At 36.8% G+C, this 21,488-nt stretch overlaps 3 protein-coding genes across 12 annotated transcripts in view; 2 read left to right on the plus strand and 1 right to left on the minus strand.

The window, feature by feature from the left end:
• Positions 1-3,934, plus strand: part of kcnip2 (potassium voltage-gated channel interacting protein 2) — a 95,111-nt gene extending 91,177 nt beyond the window's left edge. For all 5 annotated transcript variants that reach the window (XM_014469276.2, XM_023326912.1, XM_005800410.2 and 2 more), the window contains 5 exons: positions 1,244-1,314; positions 1,506-1,613; positions 2,574-2,678; positions 2,770-2,832; positions 2,914-3,934. In XM_014469276.2, coding sequence (XP_014324762.1) covers positions 1,244-1,314; positions 1,506-1,613; positions 2,574-2,678; positions 2,770-2,832; positions 2,914-2,961 — 395 coding nt within the window. In that variant the 3' untranslated portion in view covers positions 2,962-3,934. The remainder of the gene's footprint in view (positions 1-1,243; positions 1,315-1,505; positions 1,614-2,573; positions 2,679-2,769; positions 2,833-2,913) is intronic.
• A 2,082-nt stretch (positions 3,935-6,016) lies between these two features.
• LOC102219127 (cytochrome c oxidase assembly protein COX15 homolog) lies at positions 6,017-9,581 on the minus strand. The gene is made up of 9 exons (XM_005800444.2): positions 9,387-9,581; positions 8,591-8,781; positions 8,374-8,496; positions 8,004-8,190; positions 7,716-7,883; positions 7,539-7,620; positions 6,962-7,116; positions 6,744-6,857; positions 6,017-6,659 (listed from the first exon to the last, which is right to left on the minus strand). The coding sequence occupies exons 1-9, from the start codon at positions 9,459-9,461 to the stop codon at positions 6,528-6,530; spliced, it is 1,227 nt and encodes a 408-aa protein (XP_005800501.1). The 5' UTR covers positions 9,462-9,581; the 3' UTR covers positions 6,017-6,527.
• A 1,015-nt stretch (positions 9,582-10,596) lies between these two features.
• On the plus strand, positions 10,597-21,375 carry cutc (cutC copper transporter). Of its 6 annotated transcripts, none has more exons than XM_023326968.1 (13): positions 10,597-10,679; positions 11,473-11,583; positions 11,929-12,048; positions 12,133-12,308; positions 12,383-12,454; positions 13,726-13,819; positions 14,066-14,125; positions 14,219-14,428; positions 16,549-16,584; positions 16,740-16,873; positions 17,965-17,992; positions 18,080-18,185; positions 18,313-21,374. In XM_023326968.1, exons 3-13 carry the CDS (start codon positions 11,931-11,933, stop codon positions 18,422-18,424), a joined length of 1,146 nt encoding a protein of 381 aa, XP_023182736.1. In that variant the 5' UTR covers positions 10,597-10,679; positions 11,473-11,583; positions 11,929-11,930; the 3' UTR covers positions 18,425-21,374. The 6 variants fall into 6 exon arrangements, with proteins under 6 accessions (XP_023182736.1, XP_023182737.1, XP_023182735.1 ...); XM_023326967.1 differs by having other exon boundaries at positions 10,629-11,108; XM_023326969.1 differs by lacking the exon at positions 11,473-11,583 and having other exon boundaries at positions 10,627-10,679.
• The last annotated feature ends 113 nt before the right edge of the window (positions 21,376-21,488 follow it).

A 21,488-nucleotide genomic window follows, 5' to 3' on the forward strand; every position in this document is an offset into this window, starting at 1 on the left:
AACATATGAAAGTCAGTGAAATATGTTGTGTGACATTAATGACTGAAAACCAATGTCTGTAAAAGTTGTGTTGCGCAAGCAAACTGAACTAAGAACCAAAAGGTCGCAGTGTACCATGTTGAGAAGTTAGTTTGTAATCAGGGTTTAAATAACTGAGACTCTTTAGGTCACTAGATGTTCCAAATACATTTGCAATGTTAGAGAAAAAAGGTAAATAGCCCAAACTAAAGAAAACAATACCTGCAAAGGTTGCAACAACATTAAAAATTGTATTAGTGGGAAAAGCTAGCCAAACCAAGCTGGCCCCTAAATTTTAGAATTTGTTGTGCCACCAGTATTGACAACTTCTGTCATCATAAATTTGAGAAAAACAATAATCACTTTCTGTATCGAAATTTTGGCCTATTTTTCTTTACAAAATGTTTTTAAATTTGTAACACTGGATGGCTTTTTGAGCTTGAACAGGCTATTTAAAGTCATGTCACAGTTTATCAATCTTAGATTATTACACTCCGACATCTTCATTTTTAACATTTTTTTGGAACTTGTTAGACATGGACTTGCTGGTGTGCTTCTGATCTTGGTTCTGTCCCATGAACTGATGGCCCAATATGCTGATTCCAGATGTTTTGGTTAAAAGTTAAATAAAGGGTTCCATCAGCAAATCAGTCCCAGAATATCACATTATCACTACTATGTTTGACTGATTTTCTTTTTCTGGAATGCTGTCTTGGTTTTATGCTAAATGTATTAGTGATGTGTACCTTCCTAAGATTTTCAATGCAGATCATTTTATAAGCAAAATTGGTTTGTGTTGCTGTTTTTCCTTGAAAAAATTAAATTATTATCTGGAAACTGTATTATGTTTTTACTCAGCTCATCTTTGTACATAATGACATTTATTTGGTGGTCCTTAATATTCAGGCTTTAAAAAATAAAAACAGAAAACTGTAAGAGAAGCACTGAATGGAAACTTCGACTTCTTTTTATCACAATAAAATAACTACTCTATATTTAACTCATAATAATCAGTTCTTCCTAACCGTAGTAGATGTTCTGCAGAGAAGCAAAGTGATTTATCATTTCATGATATTTAGTTTTATGAAATGTTAACCACTTGCCTCCAGTTGTATCTGAAATTATTTTTATATCTAGTCTATATTTGGCTCACTGCTAATCAGAGCCGTTCAAAGACTTCACGTTTCCGCTGCTCTCGGGTTACTCTTAGTCTCTCCCTTTGCAGATTCGAGTATGTATGCACATTTCCTGTTTGAAGCCTTCGACACCAACAAGAATGGCTCCGTTAGTTTTGAGGTGAGCTCTGTTCTTTGAATGGATCAAAGCAAATGTGGGCTCATCTGAAGTTTGACACAGCAGTGACAGTGAAACAAAGATGTATTATCCACCTCAACATCAGCCCACAGGGCAGAGAAAGTCATAAACAGTTTACCTCATCAATATGTCAGACCTTAAGCAGTTCCTAATTGATTAATTTTCTTTATCAGGACTTTGTTTTTGGTCTGTCCATCATCTTGAGAGGGACGATTAATGACCGGCTAAACTGGGCTTTTAACCTATATGACCTGAATAAGGATGGCTGCATTACCAAAGAGGTAGCACACTCACATTAATTTGCAAACTGACAAGTTTTATTTTAATAGATTTGAATTTCAATATCTTTTCAGAATGTTGAACTTATCCCTTGTGTTAAGCATTTATTGCCTTCCAGCGTTAGAGATTTCGTTCGTCTTTCACTTATCCAAAATCGGGTCACAGAGGTAACAGGTAAAAAAAAAAAAAAAAAAGAAACCTAGGAATTTCTCACCCAACTGGGAATCTCCAGCATATCCTGGGGGATCTCAGTGCATTTATTTCCAGGCCAGAAGCAATGAATGTTGAATCCAGTGATTTGGGGTTTCCCTTGGATCTCCCCTTTAGTGGGTGTCAGGTGTCTGAACCGCCTTAGCTGACTCATCTTGGTGTGGAGGAGAAGTGAATCTACTTTGAGCTTCCCTTAGTGAGTGCAACCACTCTATAGATGAAGATAATTCAGCCATTTGAATTTAGATTTTGTTGTTTCAGTCATAATCCAGATCTCATCACTTATAGATGAAGGTCAGAGTAAAGAGGTAAATCGAGAGCTTTTGGTTCTGCTGTTCTGCAGCATGACACAGGGCAGCAGCATCTGTGTTACTGCAGACAAGGCCTCAGTCTGTCTATTGATTTCCCTCTTCATCCTAGCATCTCTCATGAACAAGACACTCAAACTTCTCTTCTTGAGGCTGACCAGGAGGGAGTAGTCCACCTTTTCCTGTTTGAAAGCTATCACTTTGAGGTGAACTGCCCTCCTCCAGAATGAACTTTCCCTGGAAGGCTAAGAAGTGTAATCCCTCAGTAGCTGGAACATTCCCTTTGGTCCTCTTGTCTAAAAATCAGAACCCACACCTTGATTTTACCTCTTCAATGTTGTAGATTTTGTTCTGGCCCTTCAAGCAGCATTGAAGACAACTGTTATAAAAGAATATTGTTTTCTCCTACATCTCTAATACCTATGTGTTTTTTGACATTTGCAGGAAATGCTGGACATCATGAAGTCTATCTATGACATGATGGGAAAATACACGTACCCCACTATGATGGACGATGCTCCAAGAGAACACGTGGAGAGCTTCTTCCAGGTTTAATTTATCAGTGTTTGCTTTGCTGCTATCTCCCAGACTGCATACTGCATATAGACATTCGTTTGAAAGTTAATATGTTTTCTTTCAGAAAATGGACCAGAATAGAGATGGGGTGGTCACCATAGATGAATTTATTGATTCATGTAAAAAGGTACAGACAAAACTTTTGTCTTTAGTTGCCTTCAGTTTTAACCACATGAGCATAAAGTGGTGTTTCTCTCTCTCTGTTCAGGATGAGAACATCATGCAGTCCATGGAGCTGTTTGACAATGTCATCTAAGGATCTGGACCAGTGAGGATACTGGCACCAGGGAGGGGAGTGGTGTTGGCGGAAAAGGCATCAGGACTGAAGAGATAGAACGAGTTTGTGAATGTTTGTGTGTCTGTGTGTGTGGCTGAGTGGGATACAGGCCTGAGCTTGTGTCGTCACTGAGAACTGTGAATCCTTTGGGCGCAGAGAGACCATCACCCTCCTCCTGGACTTCTAGTGGCATTTCTTCCAGCAATGATGGAGTTTCCATGACTCCCAGGCTAATCATAAAGAACCTTAATTAGTTTTATCCTTGAGCACAGACAAAGAATGCTTGCAGTGGGCTTACAGCAACTAGCACACCCCCAGCTGTTTTATTTGAACTTTTATTTATTACTGTCTAGCGGGTCAGTTATCACAGCCTGCAAAGGCTGGACTCAGCTGGATCAAGTTTCCTTTAAAACCTTGATCTGAAATAACTTTCTCCCTTTGCCCTAATATGCTCGATATTTGGATTTGTGATTCTGATCTTGCCTCTGTTGCGCGCCGTGCGGGAACACGTCCCAGGAGCCGAGAGGAAACATAGATATGAGTCTGTGACCACCTGGTGGACATGACAGAGAAAGACACTTCCTAATGGAGCGACCAACAAATTGAAGATCCCAGAGAGCCGAGATGAAAGCTAAACAAAAGTGTTGTTTTCCAAGAGAAACTGACTTCAGTATCGCATGATGATGTCACTAATATCTAATTACATATTTAAAGAGATACTCCAAAGTCTGCTCGTCTGTCTGCTGTTCCTAGTCATTCACAGGTGCCTCACCCTCTGTGTGTGTGTGCGTGTGTGTGCATGTGTATCAGGAAGACATGCTGTCTGTCTTACAGATGAGTCCCCGCAGTGGGTCGGCACCCATGTTTATTCATGGGTTAGACCAGGGGTGGGCAATCCTGGTCCTTGAGGGCCGGTGTCCTGCAACTCTTGGATATCTCCTGGTCCAACACACTTGAATCCAATAGCTGAATCACCTCCTAAGTGCAGTCAAGTTGTCCAGAGTCCTGCTCATGACCTCATTATTTGACTCAGGTGTGTTGAAGTAGAGATGCATCTAAAAGTTGCAGGAGACCGGCCCTCAAGGCCTGGAGTTGCCTACCCCTGGGTTAGACTAATTTCTGGCCTTCCAAACTATCCAGTCCTAGCAGTAGTTGTCTGATGACTGTTGTAATGTTTTTAGCATTCCCAGTGGAATGACAATTAGCCAGTGCAATGTTGGAATAGCACTATAGTTGATCAGCTTTTGACCAGTAAAACCATGTCAGTATAGGACTGCAAACCACAGTCATACTGGGCTTTCAAATTTCATTAAAGGGAAAATCAGTGTATCCAAGACAGTATGTGTGAAATTCTTATTACCTGAAATGTCATGTGGTTGTAGCAGGTTCTACCACTTCAAAATCATGTTTATTTTGAATATAAGGCTATTTAGCTTTTGCAGAGTTACAATATGATGAATATGGATGCTTTTTTCCCCCCATGTCCGCCACATTTCCCTTTTCTTATTATCCATATTTCTGCCACCAAAGAGAAAATATTAGACACATGTTGAGTCTAATGGATATGAGACACTGTAATCGGTGAGGCAAAAGCACTTGGAGATAAAGGTATGCAGTTTGCCTGCTCACTGTCAATGTCATTCAAGGTTGTGAACCTGCACAATAAGCTGTTATGAATATTTCTTTAAAAATGTTTACAGCTACCATATAATTTGCCTCTTTTTATACCAGAACATCACTGAGCTCTAAGACCTTGTTACCAGAGGCACTGAAACATTAATTCAGAGAACCTAACATGGAATAGCAATAATGTTTCCATTTCCACCCAATCTCTCACTTCTTTCAAAGCAACTGCATTTTTTTATGATTTTCTTTCAAACATTCCTAAGTCTGTGGTATAGTTTACACATGCAGTATTTTTTATTTTACTAGAAAAGTGTTTCAGCTCAGTTCTTAAGTTCCTGACTACAGTAAAACCTGTCTATACCCGCATGTACTGTGTCTAGAACAATGAAAAGTTACATGTTGTAATGATTGTCTGGTTAGCTAGCTGCTGGTTGCATTACATATTCAAAATGTGTATATTTTGTACAGAGATAATAAAAATCAGTTACTATGCAACATGGGATGAAATTTGAATTTCAAAGACTCCACATTCTTGTCTCTTTAGAATTTCATTACTGCGATTCATTCCTATATTCATTAAACTATATAGTAAATAAAGGAAACTAAAATGTTCAAAATGCCCCATTTTCAGCGATAACAGATTTTATTACTGTAGAAAATTGTTCTTAGGCTAATTCTTTTTCTGTACAAAATCAACAGGAAATGAATCAGGCTATCCACACAATGCTGCCAACACTGTAACTACTTAGAGAATCAATCTATGTATTGTTTTCCCAGTTATTTGTTGGGATATGAGGGTTTTTTTAGAGATTTAACCACTTATGAAAACATTTTCATTGTATTTGTAAGAAATTCAGAGCAAAAGCTTATTTTGGTGGTTAATGTCTTTTTTTTTCAGTTCACGTACCCATATAGACCCGTCAGTCTTTTCCACCAGGGAATATTAACCCATTGATAAAAATCTGGTGGTTGTTCTAAAGAGCTTTCTTTTATAGGCTTGCATAGAATTTTAAGTCACTTTTTTTCTCATTATAAATGTATATTAGCACAGTCATGTGTCCCATCTTATAAAATTGCATTACATTCTTACAGAAAAAAACACATAAAAATGGCAATCATTTTATTGTATATATCCATTGAATTAGAATGCTATGGGTCTAACATTTTGGAGACCTGTAAATTATAGTTAGTACTGATTTTTTTTTTTTAAATTAAATGTGGTGAAATTCTATATTATGGTATTCAGGGAAAAATGACTGGAGAGAAATTTAGTGTCAAGAAAATGGATTTCATAATTACATATCTTCCAATTAGTTACAGTAGGAATTTGATCAAGTTGCAGAACCTTGCCAAGCATCTCAGAGGTAAGTGGGACAAACAGAAGCACAAATAACAGAACAAGAGGATCCTTGTTTTTTTTTCCTTTTCTCTTTTATACAAATTCAACAAGCCTTCTTTACAAGCAATGATTACACTTTTCTGAATACAATTTACTCAATTATTTTCTGCAAAATATGGACATAACTTTATTGTATCTAATTACGTTATCTCAAGTAATAACATTTCAATTAGCAACCAGTGTAAAGGTGATAAGAAAACCAGGCTGTATACAATAGTGTGTATTTACATGGTAAAAAATTAAATAAATAAAAAGTTCAAGAATTAGTTTTTTGTGTTTTAATTTGCTGCTGGGTATGATTAGACAGGAAATGGGCCGAGGAGGAGTCGAGGTCTCTGTATGAGGCCCCAACTCTGTGGGCCCCATTTAGTTTTAGTCTGCTCATGACCAAGAGCCTCGAAAAGTCTATAAATAACATTGTCAAATGAGGTTCATCTCTTCTTTTTCACTTTTGCTTCCTTTTGTTGCCAGTTAAGACTTGTCATGTGATTAAACAGGCTTGTCCACAAAGGAGAAGGATTTACTTTGGCATTTTACGAAGTTCAGCCAGAACCCAAATGGCAAAAGTCAGAAGAGCGACGGATCCAGACTGGTGAGTTGCTGCCAATGGAGTAGGTACATAAAGTAGAAGTGTGCTGATACCGAGTGCTACCTAATGAGCAGAAAAATAAAATGTTTAGTTATAGTGACATTTATTGCACCATTGTGTTGTAGACATTTCTGCCTGAAAGCATACCTGTGTATAAGCCATTGCTGCAAGCAGACCGATGGCGATCTTGGCCCTTCTGGGTAGCATCATCCTCCTAGAGAACAGATAAAGGCCGGTGATTGCTGTCAGAGAGCCAATCCCCTAAAATATGAAGAAAAAGAATGAAAGGAAGATTAGCATATTACTGCATTAATTCAGTGGCATTCAGTTTGAACTGAATTTGAAATGCACTAAAGACAACATACCAAAATTCTGTGGTCAAACTGCACTGTGGTGGGATTTTCAAAGATGTTCTTAAGCGCTGGAGAGAAGGCCAATATGTCATCAGGAATCCATTTATCTGCCATCTTAGGGAATGAGTTATACACCAGGCCAGCATCCAAACCAGCAACAAAGGCACCTTCAAAAGAAAAATATCAGCAAAACTATTACACACTGTATCTGACATGTTTGATGTTCAATCAAACTAGAGTTGCAACAAAAACACATTTAGCTCCCAATTTGCTTATATTCAAATTGCATTTACTGGAATCTCTTTTGCCAAACACCAAGCAGTACACAGAATAAAGCAACCTAGTGAATAGTCAATAACATTTTGAAGCAGATTTATTCTGCGTCTGGCATCAAGAAAAAAAAACAACAACAAATAAAGTAAACTTTCCTTGCCACAGTTATCTCCTTCATAAGAGTATTTACTACACCTTCTTAAAATGTATTCACTGAACAGGTTCTGTTTTTTTAACCTTGGCACTGTTTTTAAGTAACACAATCGCTTGAAAGTACTTTGTTTTCCTCAATTGACATTTTTATTTAATGCATCACCTGAGAGAGCAGTTAGGAAGACCAGTCCACCCGTTCCCTTTGCAAACCTTCTGAGCTGCATGAGACGTTTAGAGTCTGCCATCTAGGAAGTAGATGAAATAAGAGGAAAAAAATATTATCCAACTTGAAATTATTTACAGTATATAGATCAAGACAAAGTTAAGATCAAAACTCGACCTTATTTGCAGGCAGCATCAGAGTAAACCCAGTCCAGAGACTAGCACAGTAGAGCACCAGGGCAGAACCCAGATGAGCACACAGACGGTACTGGCTGACCCGCGGGACATCGTGAGATTCAGACTTTTCCTCCAGCCCACTTTTTACCATGTACCAGCCCAGAAGGCCCTGACGAGATTAACACACTTCAATTATGAGACGATTTGCAAACCTCTGTGGAAAACTTTACTAACTGAATAAAAAAGACAATCTTTATCTTGGTGTTAAAATAAATAAGTGATGTCTGACCTGAAAGAACACAAATCCACACAGCCCCAGCACTTTTCCCTTCATGGAACGTGTGAAGTATCCTTTTTTCCAGAAGTACGCGGCAGGCAGGATGTATGCTAGTCCAACAAGCCTGCCCCACATGCGATGACCCCACTCCATGTAGAAGATGAACTTGAACTCAGGCAGATTCATCTCATGGTTAAGGCTGAAAAATAAAACCTTCATTTAGTTATAGTTATAAAAAAGTAAGATTATATATTAAATCAAGCATAAGAAGGAAAAAAACCGAATACATTTCTGCTTTGTTTAAAAAAAAAAAAAAAGATTTCAGTGCGCGTCTTTAAACTGTTCTTATAATGTTAAAACAAGAAAAAGAAATAAGCCGTACATTTTGAACTCTGGAAACTGTTTGTACTTGGAAAACTCAGCCTCCCACTCGGCCTCAGACTGAGGTGGTTTCATCTCTCTCACCAGATGCCAGTCAACCATTGAGAGTCCAGACTCTGTTAGCCTGAACAATTAAAAAAAAAAACACAGACACACATCAGCACTTACTACATTTCAATGAATTACAAAACCAGTGACGATAGTTAAGTTACTTTTACCTTGTGACACCACCCAAGACCACCGCCCCAACCACGAGCCCACTGCAGCCGAGCAACCAGCGACCCACTGTGCGGTTTGTTGCTGCGTTGGGTACAGATACTGCCGCTGGGGTGGAGGGCGGCCCTGCTTCTACAGTGATGGAGCTCCGGTTTCTCCTCACAAGCCATTGTCGCAGCTGTGGACGCTGATGCTGGAAATAAAGGAAAGAAAGCAAATATAGGCATGGCCCTTATATTACGATTTAATTTAATTTGAGGTGTCGTTCAAGATGTAAAGAAACTACAACAGAAGGTAGACTAGTTTCAAAAAATATTTCATGAATGAAATCTTTATTTCCCTCATATAAAAAGACCCTTTAGTCTTACTACCAGGTTTTGTGAAGCTCACAGCGGTTTCATGGAAGCACTGGTAAAAAAAAAAAAATCAGTTTTCTTTTTTTTTTTTTTGCTTATTGCAGGTTTCATACTGACATGCATTTTCAAATGTCTTCCTTTCAGAATATCCAGGGTTATTCAGAAAATACATCCAAGCAGGTGTAACGTCGCCATTGATATATATGATGCTTCCTTTCCACCTTAACAGTAACAACAATGTGGCTGAAGGTCAGTGATGCAACATCATAATGATACGTGATTCCACAGCGTGACTGGTCAATATTAAGTTAATGTAAAGTGTGCATTTTAGTAAAAACAGCCTGACTTCATAGATGCTTGTCGCGGATCTGTTGTTATTGCGACCTTTTCCTTTAACTAGTTAGGTTAGCTACAAATAGCAACTGAACGTAGCTCAACTTACGCTGTTCTGTTGAAAACCCTTCCCAGCATATCTGCAACCACAAAATATCGTAGTCCGTAACTTTGAGAGTAGCATTTTAGGGTTTTTTTTTTTTTGTGTGTGTTCCCCTGAGCTCCTATGGTACTACAGCGCTGTCCTAAAGACGAACTGTTGCTGCAACAAGGACTGGTTTGGTAATGCTGGTGGTGCGCATACCGGCTCAACTTTAACCCGCTGACGTCGACACACGTCACGTTGAAGTAATCAGGAAGTCAGGTTATTTAAAAAAAACAACAATAAAAAAAAACAAAGCAAAAAAAAAAAAAACAACTTCTTGAGTAAAATATATATATTCAGAAATTCTGATGGCGGATCCAAACTAAGTAGTGTTTAGTTTCATACTGGCGTATCTGTCATGGGCGGTGTCACACTAGTCACACTAAGCTGTGAGTGATCAGCTGTTCCAATTTATGTTTGCAACCAGACCCCAGTGATATCTGATTAACAAATTGCTCTCTCTCGCTTTATGTCTGGTTAATAAAATTAACAAATATATTGGCCGTATGTTTCTTAATTGTATATGGAAAAACCTTTTTGAATTGTTGTGATGAAGCTTTGTGGATGCACTTTTTAAATTGTAATTACAAAGTTTAGAAACTCTCTAAAACTGTCATTCTTCCTTAAGCAGCTCATGTTAACGTGGACCGTCGTATAAAAACAACTTCATCTTGCCACACAAATTAATCTACCCTTTAATTTACCCAGTTAATCTACCCTATGCTACTTCTCCTGCTGTTTCAATACCAGCACAACAGGACCAGCTCCCTCCTGTGGCAGAGTTGAGAATGACAATATAAACTGTTATTTAGGTTTTACAGGTAGTTTTAGCTTTTACATGGGTTTTTTGACTCAGCATGGTCTAAGTCACTGTGGGTCAACATGCTAGGTAGCCTAGATGCTGCTAGCATAAATCTTTTAGCTAGCTTTAAATTTAATTTTAGCTTTTACATGGCTTTTTTCACATTGCCTGGAGTATGAAACTGTGATTCAACATGCTAGTGGTAGCCGAGATGCTATCATTAGTATTTTAGCATCTCGGCTTCAAACACTTTTGCCATTTTCACCAAAAGCATCCAGCATTCACACTTGCATTTTCACAGGAAATGCACACTTTCTAGTTGTACTTGTCATTTGTATAATAAAGTTTCTTTAAAAAAATGTTGTCTGGACGTTACTTCCTGAGCATGCGCAGAACAAGATTGCAGTACATCCTACCTCGACGACTATTTATCGAACTGTCCTTACTGCCCAGAGGTATAAAGTATTTATTGCTCAACTTATCTCATATTTATGTCTTTACCTAACGTATTCCTATAAATGTCTGTTTGTCATTGATCAAGATGAATTGTTTTAATTTTTGTCCCTGAAAGTGTATAATTTGATGATTTTAACTGATATGTCGAGCTGAGTTCTCCCGTCGAGATAGGTTTCGCCGTGTTTTTTAAAGCTGGCGAATCACTCGAAACCCTTCTTTGGCCGTTCTTGACTACAGTTTCCATTCAGTGAAAGTCTTTATTAGTCATCGCTAGATATCTACAGTTAGCTGATTAGTGAATTGGCACAAATATCTGTTTGTGCGAGTGGTATTCAAACGGCAGTTTGCGGTCAATATGAGGTGAACTGGACCCTGGTGTATGGCAAGCCGTTTTAACATAATATTGACTTCACAGATCTACGTTCCAGGTATGTGAAATTGGTTCATGACTAGTCGTATCAGTTAATAGGATGTCTAATTGTATATTCACTAGACAAAAATACCCATTCAAAATAATTCTAACTAGTATAAGTGACGTCAGATTTACCAATAAGATAACTTAATGTGTGAATTTATGTATGTACAGTATTCGTTTAATTTTCACCCCTGTTGTTTCAAGTTGGTATTAATCCACCCCTCCTTCAAGCCAAACATAGAAATCAGAGATTTTATATTTAAACAGTTACCGTTGTATTTTCTGTCACTAGATTTTTTTCTGTTACTAACTAAATAAGACAGAATTGTGAACATAGTGTCTTTAGTAAATATGTTTTTTTTTATCTATTGAAATAGGGAGTACAGTGAAGTAAACTTTAGCAAACATATCATCCAAGCACAGGAGTGTCTTTCCAATCCACTGGGATCCTGACCTCTTGGGTGTTTTTGTCTATTCAGCTGGAATAAGTAAGTTTGAGCACCATGAGGTCACCAAAAAATTCTGTGTATTAGGGCAGTGATTTAACTACCTGGGAACTACATTTTAATGGTTGAACTCGACTCACACCTGTAAAATATGCAGATGCACTCAAACAGATTTTATATTTCTACGTATCTAACTGATGCTGCCATTATGCTTTATCTGAGTGCATTTTATTACAAAACACAGTCTGCATTCGCAGTTGAACCCACCAATGTATAAAACAGAAATGTGCCGTTTATGTAGAGTAGCTGAGTGAATCAACATTTTTCACCTATTGCTTTTTTACTGGGACTATTGAAAATAACTAATTATTGTTTAATTTCTTCAAGAGATGGAAAGAAAGTGGGAAGACATTTTCTTCTATCTTTCCCAACGATCCTTCCCAGAGGAGTTTCGGAAAGCTCAGAAGCAAAACCTCAGGAGATATGCCGCCAAATTTACATTGAAGGGTTAGTATCTAAAACACTAGTGTGCATATATCTAATGTCTTATTAATGTTCCTCTTTCAGTAAAGCCATTGTTATTTTGTTTAGAGGAAGAACTTTACTTTGGAAACAGAAAGGTTGTTAAGACCAAGGAGGAGGCAAAGGAACTTTTTAAAGAGTTTCACATTTCTCCAACTGGTTCTCACATGGGAATTGTGAAAACGAGGTCGGCTATGTGCACCAAGTTTTACTGGCATGGCATGTCTGTGGATGTGGACAAATGGGTATGCGTTTTATTATAGCAACATAAATTATTGTTTGTTCATTTTATTATACCTATTCTTTCTTTATCCAAAAGGTTGCAGAGTGTGATAACTGCCAAAGGGTTGGCAGACCTTTGGCTTATGGTCGGAAACGCAAATATGTTAAGGTAAATGTGCTCGTCCAGAAAAGCTAATGTCGAAAATAAAGTTGAAGGAAATGTTTTTTCTTTTTTCTATTTGACTTCTGCTAATATATTTCATAGACAACAGGTGTGCCAATTATTTGACAATGGAGATTGTGTAATATAAACTAGGTATCTTTTTTCCCTGTTTAATTTTCAGGAAAGAAGCTATTAATAATCATTTTAAAAGACAAATGCATTTGTCTTTAGCAAGAAAACACTTCACTTAATAGTAATGAAACGTTTTTGAAATTGTGCAGCCCCACAAAAAACATGGTCATTCCTTATTCTTAATAAACAGGGTTGATTCAAGAAAAAATGAAAACATAAATTTCCAATTTTGCTATAACATATAATAAATCTTTTTTTTTTTTGCTATTTTCTTTTTTTTGTTAACTTACACCTGGACAATAAGTTCAACATGTTCCACATCTACCTCCAAATAATGGCTTAGGCAAACAAAACAGTTAAAGTAAATATTTTTCTAGTTTGAAGTACTAAATCAATGTTATAGTTGTCTTTTTCCTTTCAGTAAAAAAATGTATGCAATTTTGGGTACATTTCAAAAACATTTAGCTTTGTATTCATTGGTATGACCTACTTTGATTGGCAGATTTGTTAATTTTATATAAGTGATTGAAGTAATTGGTGCTAAAATGTATGTGTGTTATTATTGTTTAAGATAAACATATTCGTTAGTATTTTGCTCCAGGCAAACCTACCTTTACCAATATGGCGGAAGCGCGGACGTGTTTCTACAGGGCAACAAAAGCGATGTTGTTTTCACTCTTTATTTGTAGAGTTGTATCAAGCTAACGTCCATGGCTAAATGTAATTAATGTCTGACCAAACTATTACGCTCATCCGAAATTATAACTAGTTAATAAACACGTTTTATCTATTATTTTAAAAAACCGTAATGGCGATTCCGAGTGTTGTAAGCGTTATTGTATAAGCGTATCTCGCATGGGCGGTCTCACTCCGACTAGCGATGTTGGTAGCACACTGTTAACATAGGCCCGCCCGCACAAATACAGCGAGTGCTAAATTCAACAAACCGGAAACTGGTCATCCATTGCAGTGCCTGGCTCCCACAAAAACATGTCCTGACTCTGAATCGCACTCAAAACATTCATACGGGTTCCTTCTGTTCATAGGAAAAGGGAAAGGTACATGTGGTGGTAAAAGTTTACATACTTTTAAACTTGTTTACTAAAATAAAAAATTAGAATGCATATGTCTATATCCCTTTTCAGCGTTCCCTTGTCCTGAAATTCATAATGGCACAGAGCATTTTATTGGAGGTGTGCGTGGATTCCGTGGAGTCTGCTGTCAATGCTGAGCGAGGAGGTCAGTGAAGAGTAGTTCAATCTGCTCTGCTTTATATTTTTCAACCCATATTATCTTCCTGTCTTAAAATCAAGCTCTCCTTAAAAGCAAGGTCAAAGGTTGCAAATGGCTGACTCCATTTTAGTTTTGTTGCAAACATATCTACATTATTTCTGGCAGGTATTGTGCTTTAGTCATGTCAGAAGTCATTGTTAAGTTTTGAGGTTTCTCTGACAGTTTTTTCTTTTTTTTTTTTTGTCCTTTTAGGTGCTGGTCGACTGGAGTTGTGTTCAAGTCTTATAGAGGGAGGTCTCACTCCCAGTCTCGGTGAGCTGCACATTGTAGATTTGTCCTAGGAACTCTGTAGCCTACATAGCCACATAATCACAATTCATTTGCTTCTTATTTGTTTTGCTGCAGGTCTTCTACAGGTGGTAAAGCAGTATATCAAAATTCCGATCTACGTAATGATACGGCCTCGAGGTGGGGACTTCCTTTATTCTGACCAAGAAGTGGAGGTGATGAAGAAGGACATCGAGCTGATGAAGACGCAGGGAGCAGATGGTGTAGTGGTAGGCGCCTTGACAGAGACCGGAGGGGTGGATGCAGGTCTCTGCATGGAGCTGATAGGTACAGTTGATGTAAATAGTTTAAACACCGCAGCTAAAATAACTAGTTGGTGGACTGTAGAAAAATAAGACCAAGATAAATAATTTCAGAACTTTTTCCACCTTTAATGTGACCTACAATAAAACAGTATGAAACTAAAATCTTTTTTGGTGCACACTGCCTATAAATAGGAAATCATAATTACCATAGAACACATTGAATATAGTTGGCATCAAGTGGATCAAAAAAGTAGTGCAAGATTTGAATTTCTGGCAATTTTATTTGGCTTTGTAGAAGATGTGAGAATAATCATCCATCTTCGTCTTATGTCTGGTGTATGTCTGTTTTTACTAAGAAGTTTGCCCATGCTTGGCTAAATCTCTCAAATGCATGTGGCAAAATGTGCTATGGTCTGTTGGAACCATGGTGGAACTTATTAGAGAATTTTCCAATAAGTTCCAATTATTTTTAGCTGAAACAGAGCCCTTAGTGAAGTTGATTTATGCCAATACTGGTGAGCGTTGGTATAAAATCTTCTGGCTTCTGCTAGAAAGCGTCTTTCAGCACAACAGCAACAAATGGCACACAACTAATCAACAAAAATGGTCTCACTATAACAAGCTTACGTTTTGAAGTAACCCAACCAAACCTGAATTGACATTTTTTTTGCATCATAAAAGACTGACATTTTAGACCTTTAAACCTTAACATTATGCGTTTAGATTAGAGAATACATCGGTTTATGCAGGTAAAACTGCTCTCATATGATTTAGCACAAAACATATGCCTAAGTTTGCATCATGCAGCGAAAATTATGCACTTATTGTGAAATGTTTTTGAACCAGACCTTCATTAAGGGCCTGGATTTTGCCAGAGATTTTAACAAATGCTATAATTTCTCTCAACTACAGGATGTATTCTAAGTAAGGAAAAATGTTTTAACAGTTTGAATATAACCATTTAATTGTCCTATAAGAGTATTGTATAAGGCATAAGTATTGTATATGGTTCAGTTTCCTCAGCAAAGGAGATTGAAGTATGTAGAAACTTTTTGAAATTTTACAATGTGTATGTTTGCAACAGGCATTTACAATGTGTGTTAAAACTGACTGCCAGAAGGGGGAGACAAAATATAAGCACAAACAGTCCATAGCTGGTGTCAGAATTGCATTCTCACTGATATAAATAGATTTGGACCATGACGTTCCTCTTGGGCAGCTTTTAGGTTTTTCATCATCAATTCATGGAAAGCATAGAGCCTGCTGTCAGCTGATTGAGAGTTTTATTCTAGATCTAAAGGGTGTTGTCTGTTTGTGGAAGCTATGGCTAATGTAATACAATTAATATTGTAGAAATTAAGAAATATAATTCTTAACTATAAGAATTATAAGGCAAAATGTTAAAGGTTGTAACTTTGTTGAAATCATCAGAAATGGCCATTTTCATTATCTTAAATGACGAGTCAGCAGTTTTTTTAGGATGTAGGTGAAAGTGCTTTTCACTTTGTCAACAATCAAGGAAGGACTTTATATTTGTCTGAATTGCTTTATTGCGGTATAAAATGTCCTCATAAATCTTTACAGACAGGCTTGCTGTAGGATAAATAATGAAAACAAAATCAGACATAGCTTTTTTTATTTTCATTTTTAACATCATATGTCCAAATGGTGTACTTTTCTCACTTCCGTGTTGGAACTTCCATTAAAATGCCAAATATTGATGAGACCAACTCTCAAAGACTCACTATGATAAAAGTAGGAAGGGAGCAGATCAATAACCTGCTCTTGATCCAACTGAGAGACATGATTCTAGTTTATTTTAGGCCAGGATTACTCTTCTCTATTGCATATTTTATATTTGTGTTTCAACATGACTCTGTAGGATGGATAATCATATGTTGAATTTTATCAGTGAGAATTCGGGATGACATTTTCTCTATCACAGAGTTGATGCTTTACAGGCTTAGTCCGTTTTGCAGCTTTGTGCGGCATCAGTTTTTAATCTGCAAGCTATGTGATAAACCAATTTTCACAGCATGCAGGTTATTAAAATGAAAAAGTCAACAACAGTTCAAATTAAATTTGGAAACTTGCCAATTTTCCTGCTGCTAATAAGATGTTCTGTGCCTTCCTGCTCCCCAGCTGCTGCTCGTCCTCTGCCTGTGACCTTCCATCGAGGTAACCATACTGCTAAACTACTCCCAGCATTCACACCTAAAGAAATATCACAGATCCTCAGCAGAATAGAGAACTCTTTATTAGAATCTTTAAGAATACAGATTTCAGAGTGAGTCTAACTTCTCCGCATGGATGTTGTGTTGATCTTCCTGCAGCTTTTGACATGGCCTATGACCCAGCAGTTGCTCTGGAGACTCTGATATCGTTAGGATTCGAGAGGGTGCTGACGAGTGGCTGCGACAGCTCGGCTTTGGAGGGGCTGCCCGTTATTAAACGGCTCATTGATCAAGTATGTGTGACAGAAGCTCTAGAAACCTTGGTGGCAGTTGATCAGATGTTGATCAGTATTTCAAAAAATTGTTCTTAACATTCACTTGAAAAGTTTCTTATTATTTTTGAGTAAGAGCTGTGGAGCCCCGGTTGAATAGTTAGAATTGGCATTCATATACAGATTAGTAACTTCTTTTGTTGATTTAATTTCAGGTGAAAAGAGCCCACTGCAGAATGATGGGCTTCAAATAGTTTTAAAATGACCTAAAATTTCTCCCCAACAAGAATTGCGTTCCTTAGATCAGTGCAAGTGTCTTTCCTCCTTGATATTCCCTTAATATCCACAGGCAGTTCTGCTTTATTAGAAGTCTTTTAACTTCTGATGATCAGTTAATCAGTGCTGATCAACAGAACCTGATTGCTACAGTACCTTTATAATAATTATAAGGTAATTTAATGGGCATCATAATGTATAGAAATAAAGGCTTTAAAACTTTCATCTGTGTGTAATTATTGGACTTTTTTATTTCCTTATACACTTGAGTCCATAATTATTCATACATAGTCAGATTTAGATTTTACCAACATGTTTCTTCTACCTCCTAGTAGGCTTGGAGTTACCCAGCCATAACCCCACCTTGAATCTGATAGTTAAATATTATGGTGGTGATGGATAGGAGGCCTTTCAACCTCAAAGTTTTGGAGCTTATCACCAAAGATAAAAGGCCAAAGAAACGTGCAAAAAGCTGAACAGCAATGATACAATGGGTGAGATTGCTGTAATGACAGTAAAGCTGTTTCCATTGGCTATGGAAAAGACTATAAATATTTTTTGATCTTGTTGTGTCTTGTTTGAATAAAATATAAACAAGTGAAATCTGATACGTCTTTAAATCATACTTTTATAGAAATCTGCCACATTTCCTATCCTAAATTCCTAAACCCATTGGTTGAACAAAAATATTTTGTGATTAAAAATTGCCTGTGGTATGAATCATTTTGGGCTTAACTGTATGTGAACACTTTTCTTTTTTGTTTTTTTTTTTAGTCAATGTTCAACAATGGCTGTGTTGTTAGAGTCATTCTGACTTTGCTATCTGCTCTTAACAGGCCAAAGGGAGGATAATTGTAATGCCAGGTTAGTACCCCCATTTTTCTCGCTTTGCTTTCTGCCTATTTCATTTACTAATTTATCATTTTCGTTTTTTATGTATTCAAATGACAGGTGGTGGTATTACAGAGAGGAACCTGCAGAGAATACTGGAGGGTTCTGGAGCTGAGGAGTTTCACTGCTCGGCTCGTTCCAGCAGAGACTCGGCAATGAAATTCAGGTCTGTTTTAAAGCCAGCCCTAAATAATGCTTACCTGGGCATGTTTCTACTACACTTAACAAAATAATTGCTAAAAACCTCAAAACGCAAAAACTTAGTTAAATTCTTTTAAACTTTTTACGTGCAGGAACACCTGTGTAACAATGGGAGCTACGATGTCAGCGCCTGAGTACGGCCTGAAGGTGGCAGATGCCAGCAAAGTCCGGAGTCTGAACGCAATTGCCAAAAATACCTTGTGATACCTCAAAAAGATGTTTTTTTCATACATTCATTTTCAAAAGGCCTCAGTGTTCGTTTTCTTTAATCAGAGCATTAACGTTTAAACAGTCTGTTTATTTTTGCAGCTCAGGGAGAACACTACTGTCTTACATGCTGTTAATGAAGGTTTATTACTGAACAAAAAGCTGTGGATCATTCACAGGTGTGTTTGTACGCGTACTTCTGAGGTGCAGAACACAAAAGGAACAGCATTTCACACAACATTGTGGGAAAACTTGAAAAAGCATTTAAAAAAACAGAGTCATAAAACTACAAAAGAATATAAAACAGTTGAACAATTCAAAGAATAAAACAAAGAAACAAATTCACAATGAAAGTACATTCAGTGCAATGTTATAATTGTTTTGTTTCCTTAGCTGTGTTCTTTTCTTTTCTGTTTTGGATTTTTCATTTAGCTGTTTTCTTCTGCTACCATTGTGTTTTGCATATTTTAATTGAGCCATTTTTGAGCTAAGATGTGTGGAGAGTTTTAAAATTCTGGGTTTGATTTGTAAAGTAATAAATATGATTAGATCTCTGGATCTGAGAAAAAAAAGTTATTGTTTTAATCTGGTTTATTTATATAGCGACAGTTAACAACATGCCAATTTAAGGCACTTTGCAAAAAAAAGCAAATTCAGTCCTGTCAGACATATTTAAAGTCAAGAACATACATTCAAGTTGATCACAGTTCTCAAAAAAACCCAATCAAGCATTTGATTTTGTTCACAAGGTGGAGGTAGAAGATGAAGCCTTTATGTTATTGGAACTAAGATGCTGATTTGTAAAAAGAAAATTGTTTGCTTTTTTTGTTTCAAGTGTGCACTGACTTTCACAAAGTTGCAACTCACATTTACGCACCTTTGCATACATTCAATAAACAGTTTATACTGTGTGACTTTAGGGATACACAAAGAGGTCAAGATAGTGATGCTGTTGTTAAATATAAGAAAATATACATTATTCCCATGTTATTACAAAGTTTAAAGTACTTATATGTAGCGAAAAGTTGACTAAAACGTTAGACTCAGATATTTTTTTTTTCTTGGGCAAACAAAACCCTCTCATGTTTAGCAAAACTATTAGTCATTTGTGACCTAAAATACCCCAAAACAAAACTATACTTTAACTTGTTAATGATAATGTGCCTCTTTTGGTTGGTTATGCAGGCTAATATTGAAGTGTGGCATTTAGTTATTGTCCAGTTTCTAAGTTAAGGGTCTTTTTCATTATTGATTAAAACAAAACACATTACACTAAAATGACCTCTAGACACATTCCTATCCTCAGCAGCGTAGTTGTATTTTGAACAGTGAATATAGTATTTTTTATCATGCATATATTGGCGTCACGTTGCTGTCCTGGGAGCTGCAAGAATATTGAGTCAGCATGACTATGTGCTTGTGAAATTAGTAAACGTTTACTGATTACCTACAACACAGTAGGAGAAATCTCTTTCATGGCCATTGAAGATAGTCAGAACCCACACACACACACACACACACACACACACACATGATCTAAAGTCATTGGAGACTATATTTATAGAGATGGACTTTTCAATCACACAGATATAGCTCATTGGTAATAAAAATAATTAATCTATTTTGAATAAGATCTGTTGGGGTTGTTTTAGTGCACTGAGTTGTTTATCAGCTCTGATAACACCAGTGCCAGTCAGACACTGATAAGAAGCTAATGGTAGCAGCCTGCATGATTGTGAACTTTTTAATTGCCCATATTTCCGGAAAGAAAAATTACCTAAATCTTGAGTACTTGTCTTCGTGAACTTTTGCAGTACAAAAAACAACAACAACAAAAAAAGAGTTGAAATCTAGCAAATTACTAAAAAATATTTTTCTTAAGTAGGATAATGTTTTTTAAGGAACTTTGTATGCACATTTGTCAGTGCGACTGAGTAAATGCAGCCCTAGTGTAAAGTGCTTTAAGTAGTCAATATGACTTAGGAAAGAACTATTCAATCTAATGGCCATTTTACAGTTTCATTTATCTTTCAGTTACACTTGATTATTATGAGGCTGTGATTTAATCTCTAGCTGGATCTTCTTAGTTTTAAAATGAATCAAGTGCAACTAATTTGTCCACTTTTAAACATTTGATGAAGCTTTAAAGCAATCTAATAGAAACATGAGTTGATTCCAATCATATCAAAGTTAAATTTAGGAAAACCTTTTTTTGAATTATTTTCCTCTCTTTACATATGCAGACAAACTCTTATTTGCACATCTGTGTCATTTCTCTTGGGTTGAACTTATGTAGATTTTCATCATAAAATCCATCCCCTAGTCATGCAGGCTGCTTCTACAGACAGATGTTGGTGGTATTTTACAGTGATTCCTAGAAGGTAGTATTACAAGGTGGAAGTGAATTGGAATGAGAGCAGTTTAGCCACAAAGTGGAAGACCACATTAAGTCACAACGGAGTCAGCGAATGCCGAGACACATGGTGTGCAAAGGTCACAGCTTTTTACAGAACTTCCAACTTTATGAAGCATTGAGTTTATCTCAGAGAGCTTCATGAAATGGACTTCATGGCTGAAATTTTGCAATCACCAAGTCCAAGGTAAAGGATGGTGTTTCCTTTACCTTGGAAACAACATTCAAGGTTAAGGATGCTGTTTCCACATTAGAGCAGTGGAAATGTGTTTTCTGGGGAGACAAATAATTTCTCTGGCATTCCAGTGAATAAACTTTGGTGTTTTCCAGAGGAACAGTACTTCCCTGATTCCACTGTGTCAAATGTAAAGTTCAGTGCAGAGATAATTATGGTGGGGAGCCTTCATACAAGAGTTGGGCTCATTAGTTTCAGTGAAATGTTTTAGTGCTCTAGCATACCAAGACTTTTTCCTTCAGTTTAGACATGGAAAAAAGACAACAGGTGATCCAACTTGAAAATGTTTTAATTTGTTACAAGTAATCAAATTAATTTTAAAAAAGTAAAAATATTAAGTTCACTACGTTTTCTTGTAATGCAAACATAAATAAATTAAGTTTGACAAATGTAATTCGATTACATGTAACAAA

The sequence above is a fragment of the Xiphophorus maculatus genome, chromosome 22 (genome assembly GCF_002775205.1).
Source record: "Xiphophorus maculatus strain JP 163 A chromosome 22, X_maculatus-5.0-male, whole genome shotgun sequence".
Taxonomy (NCBI): Eukaryota; Metazoa; Chordata; class Actinopteri; order Cyprinodontiformes; family Poeciliidae; genus Xiphophorus; species Xiphophorus maculatus.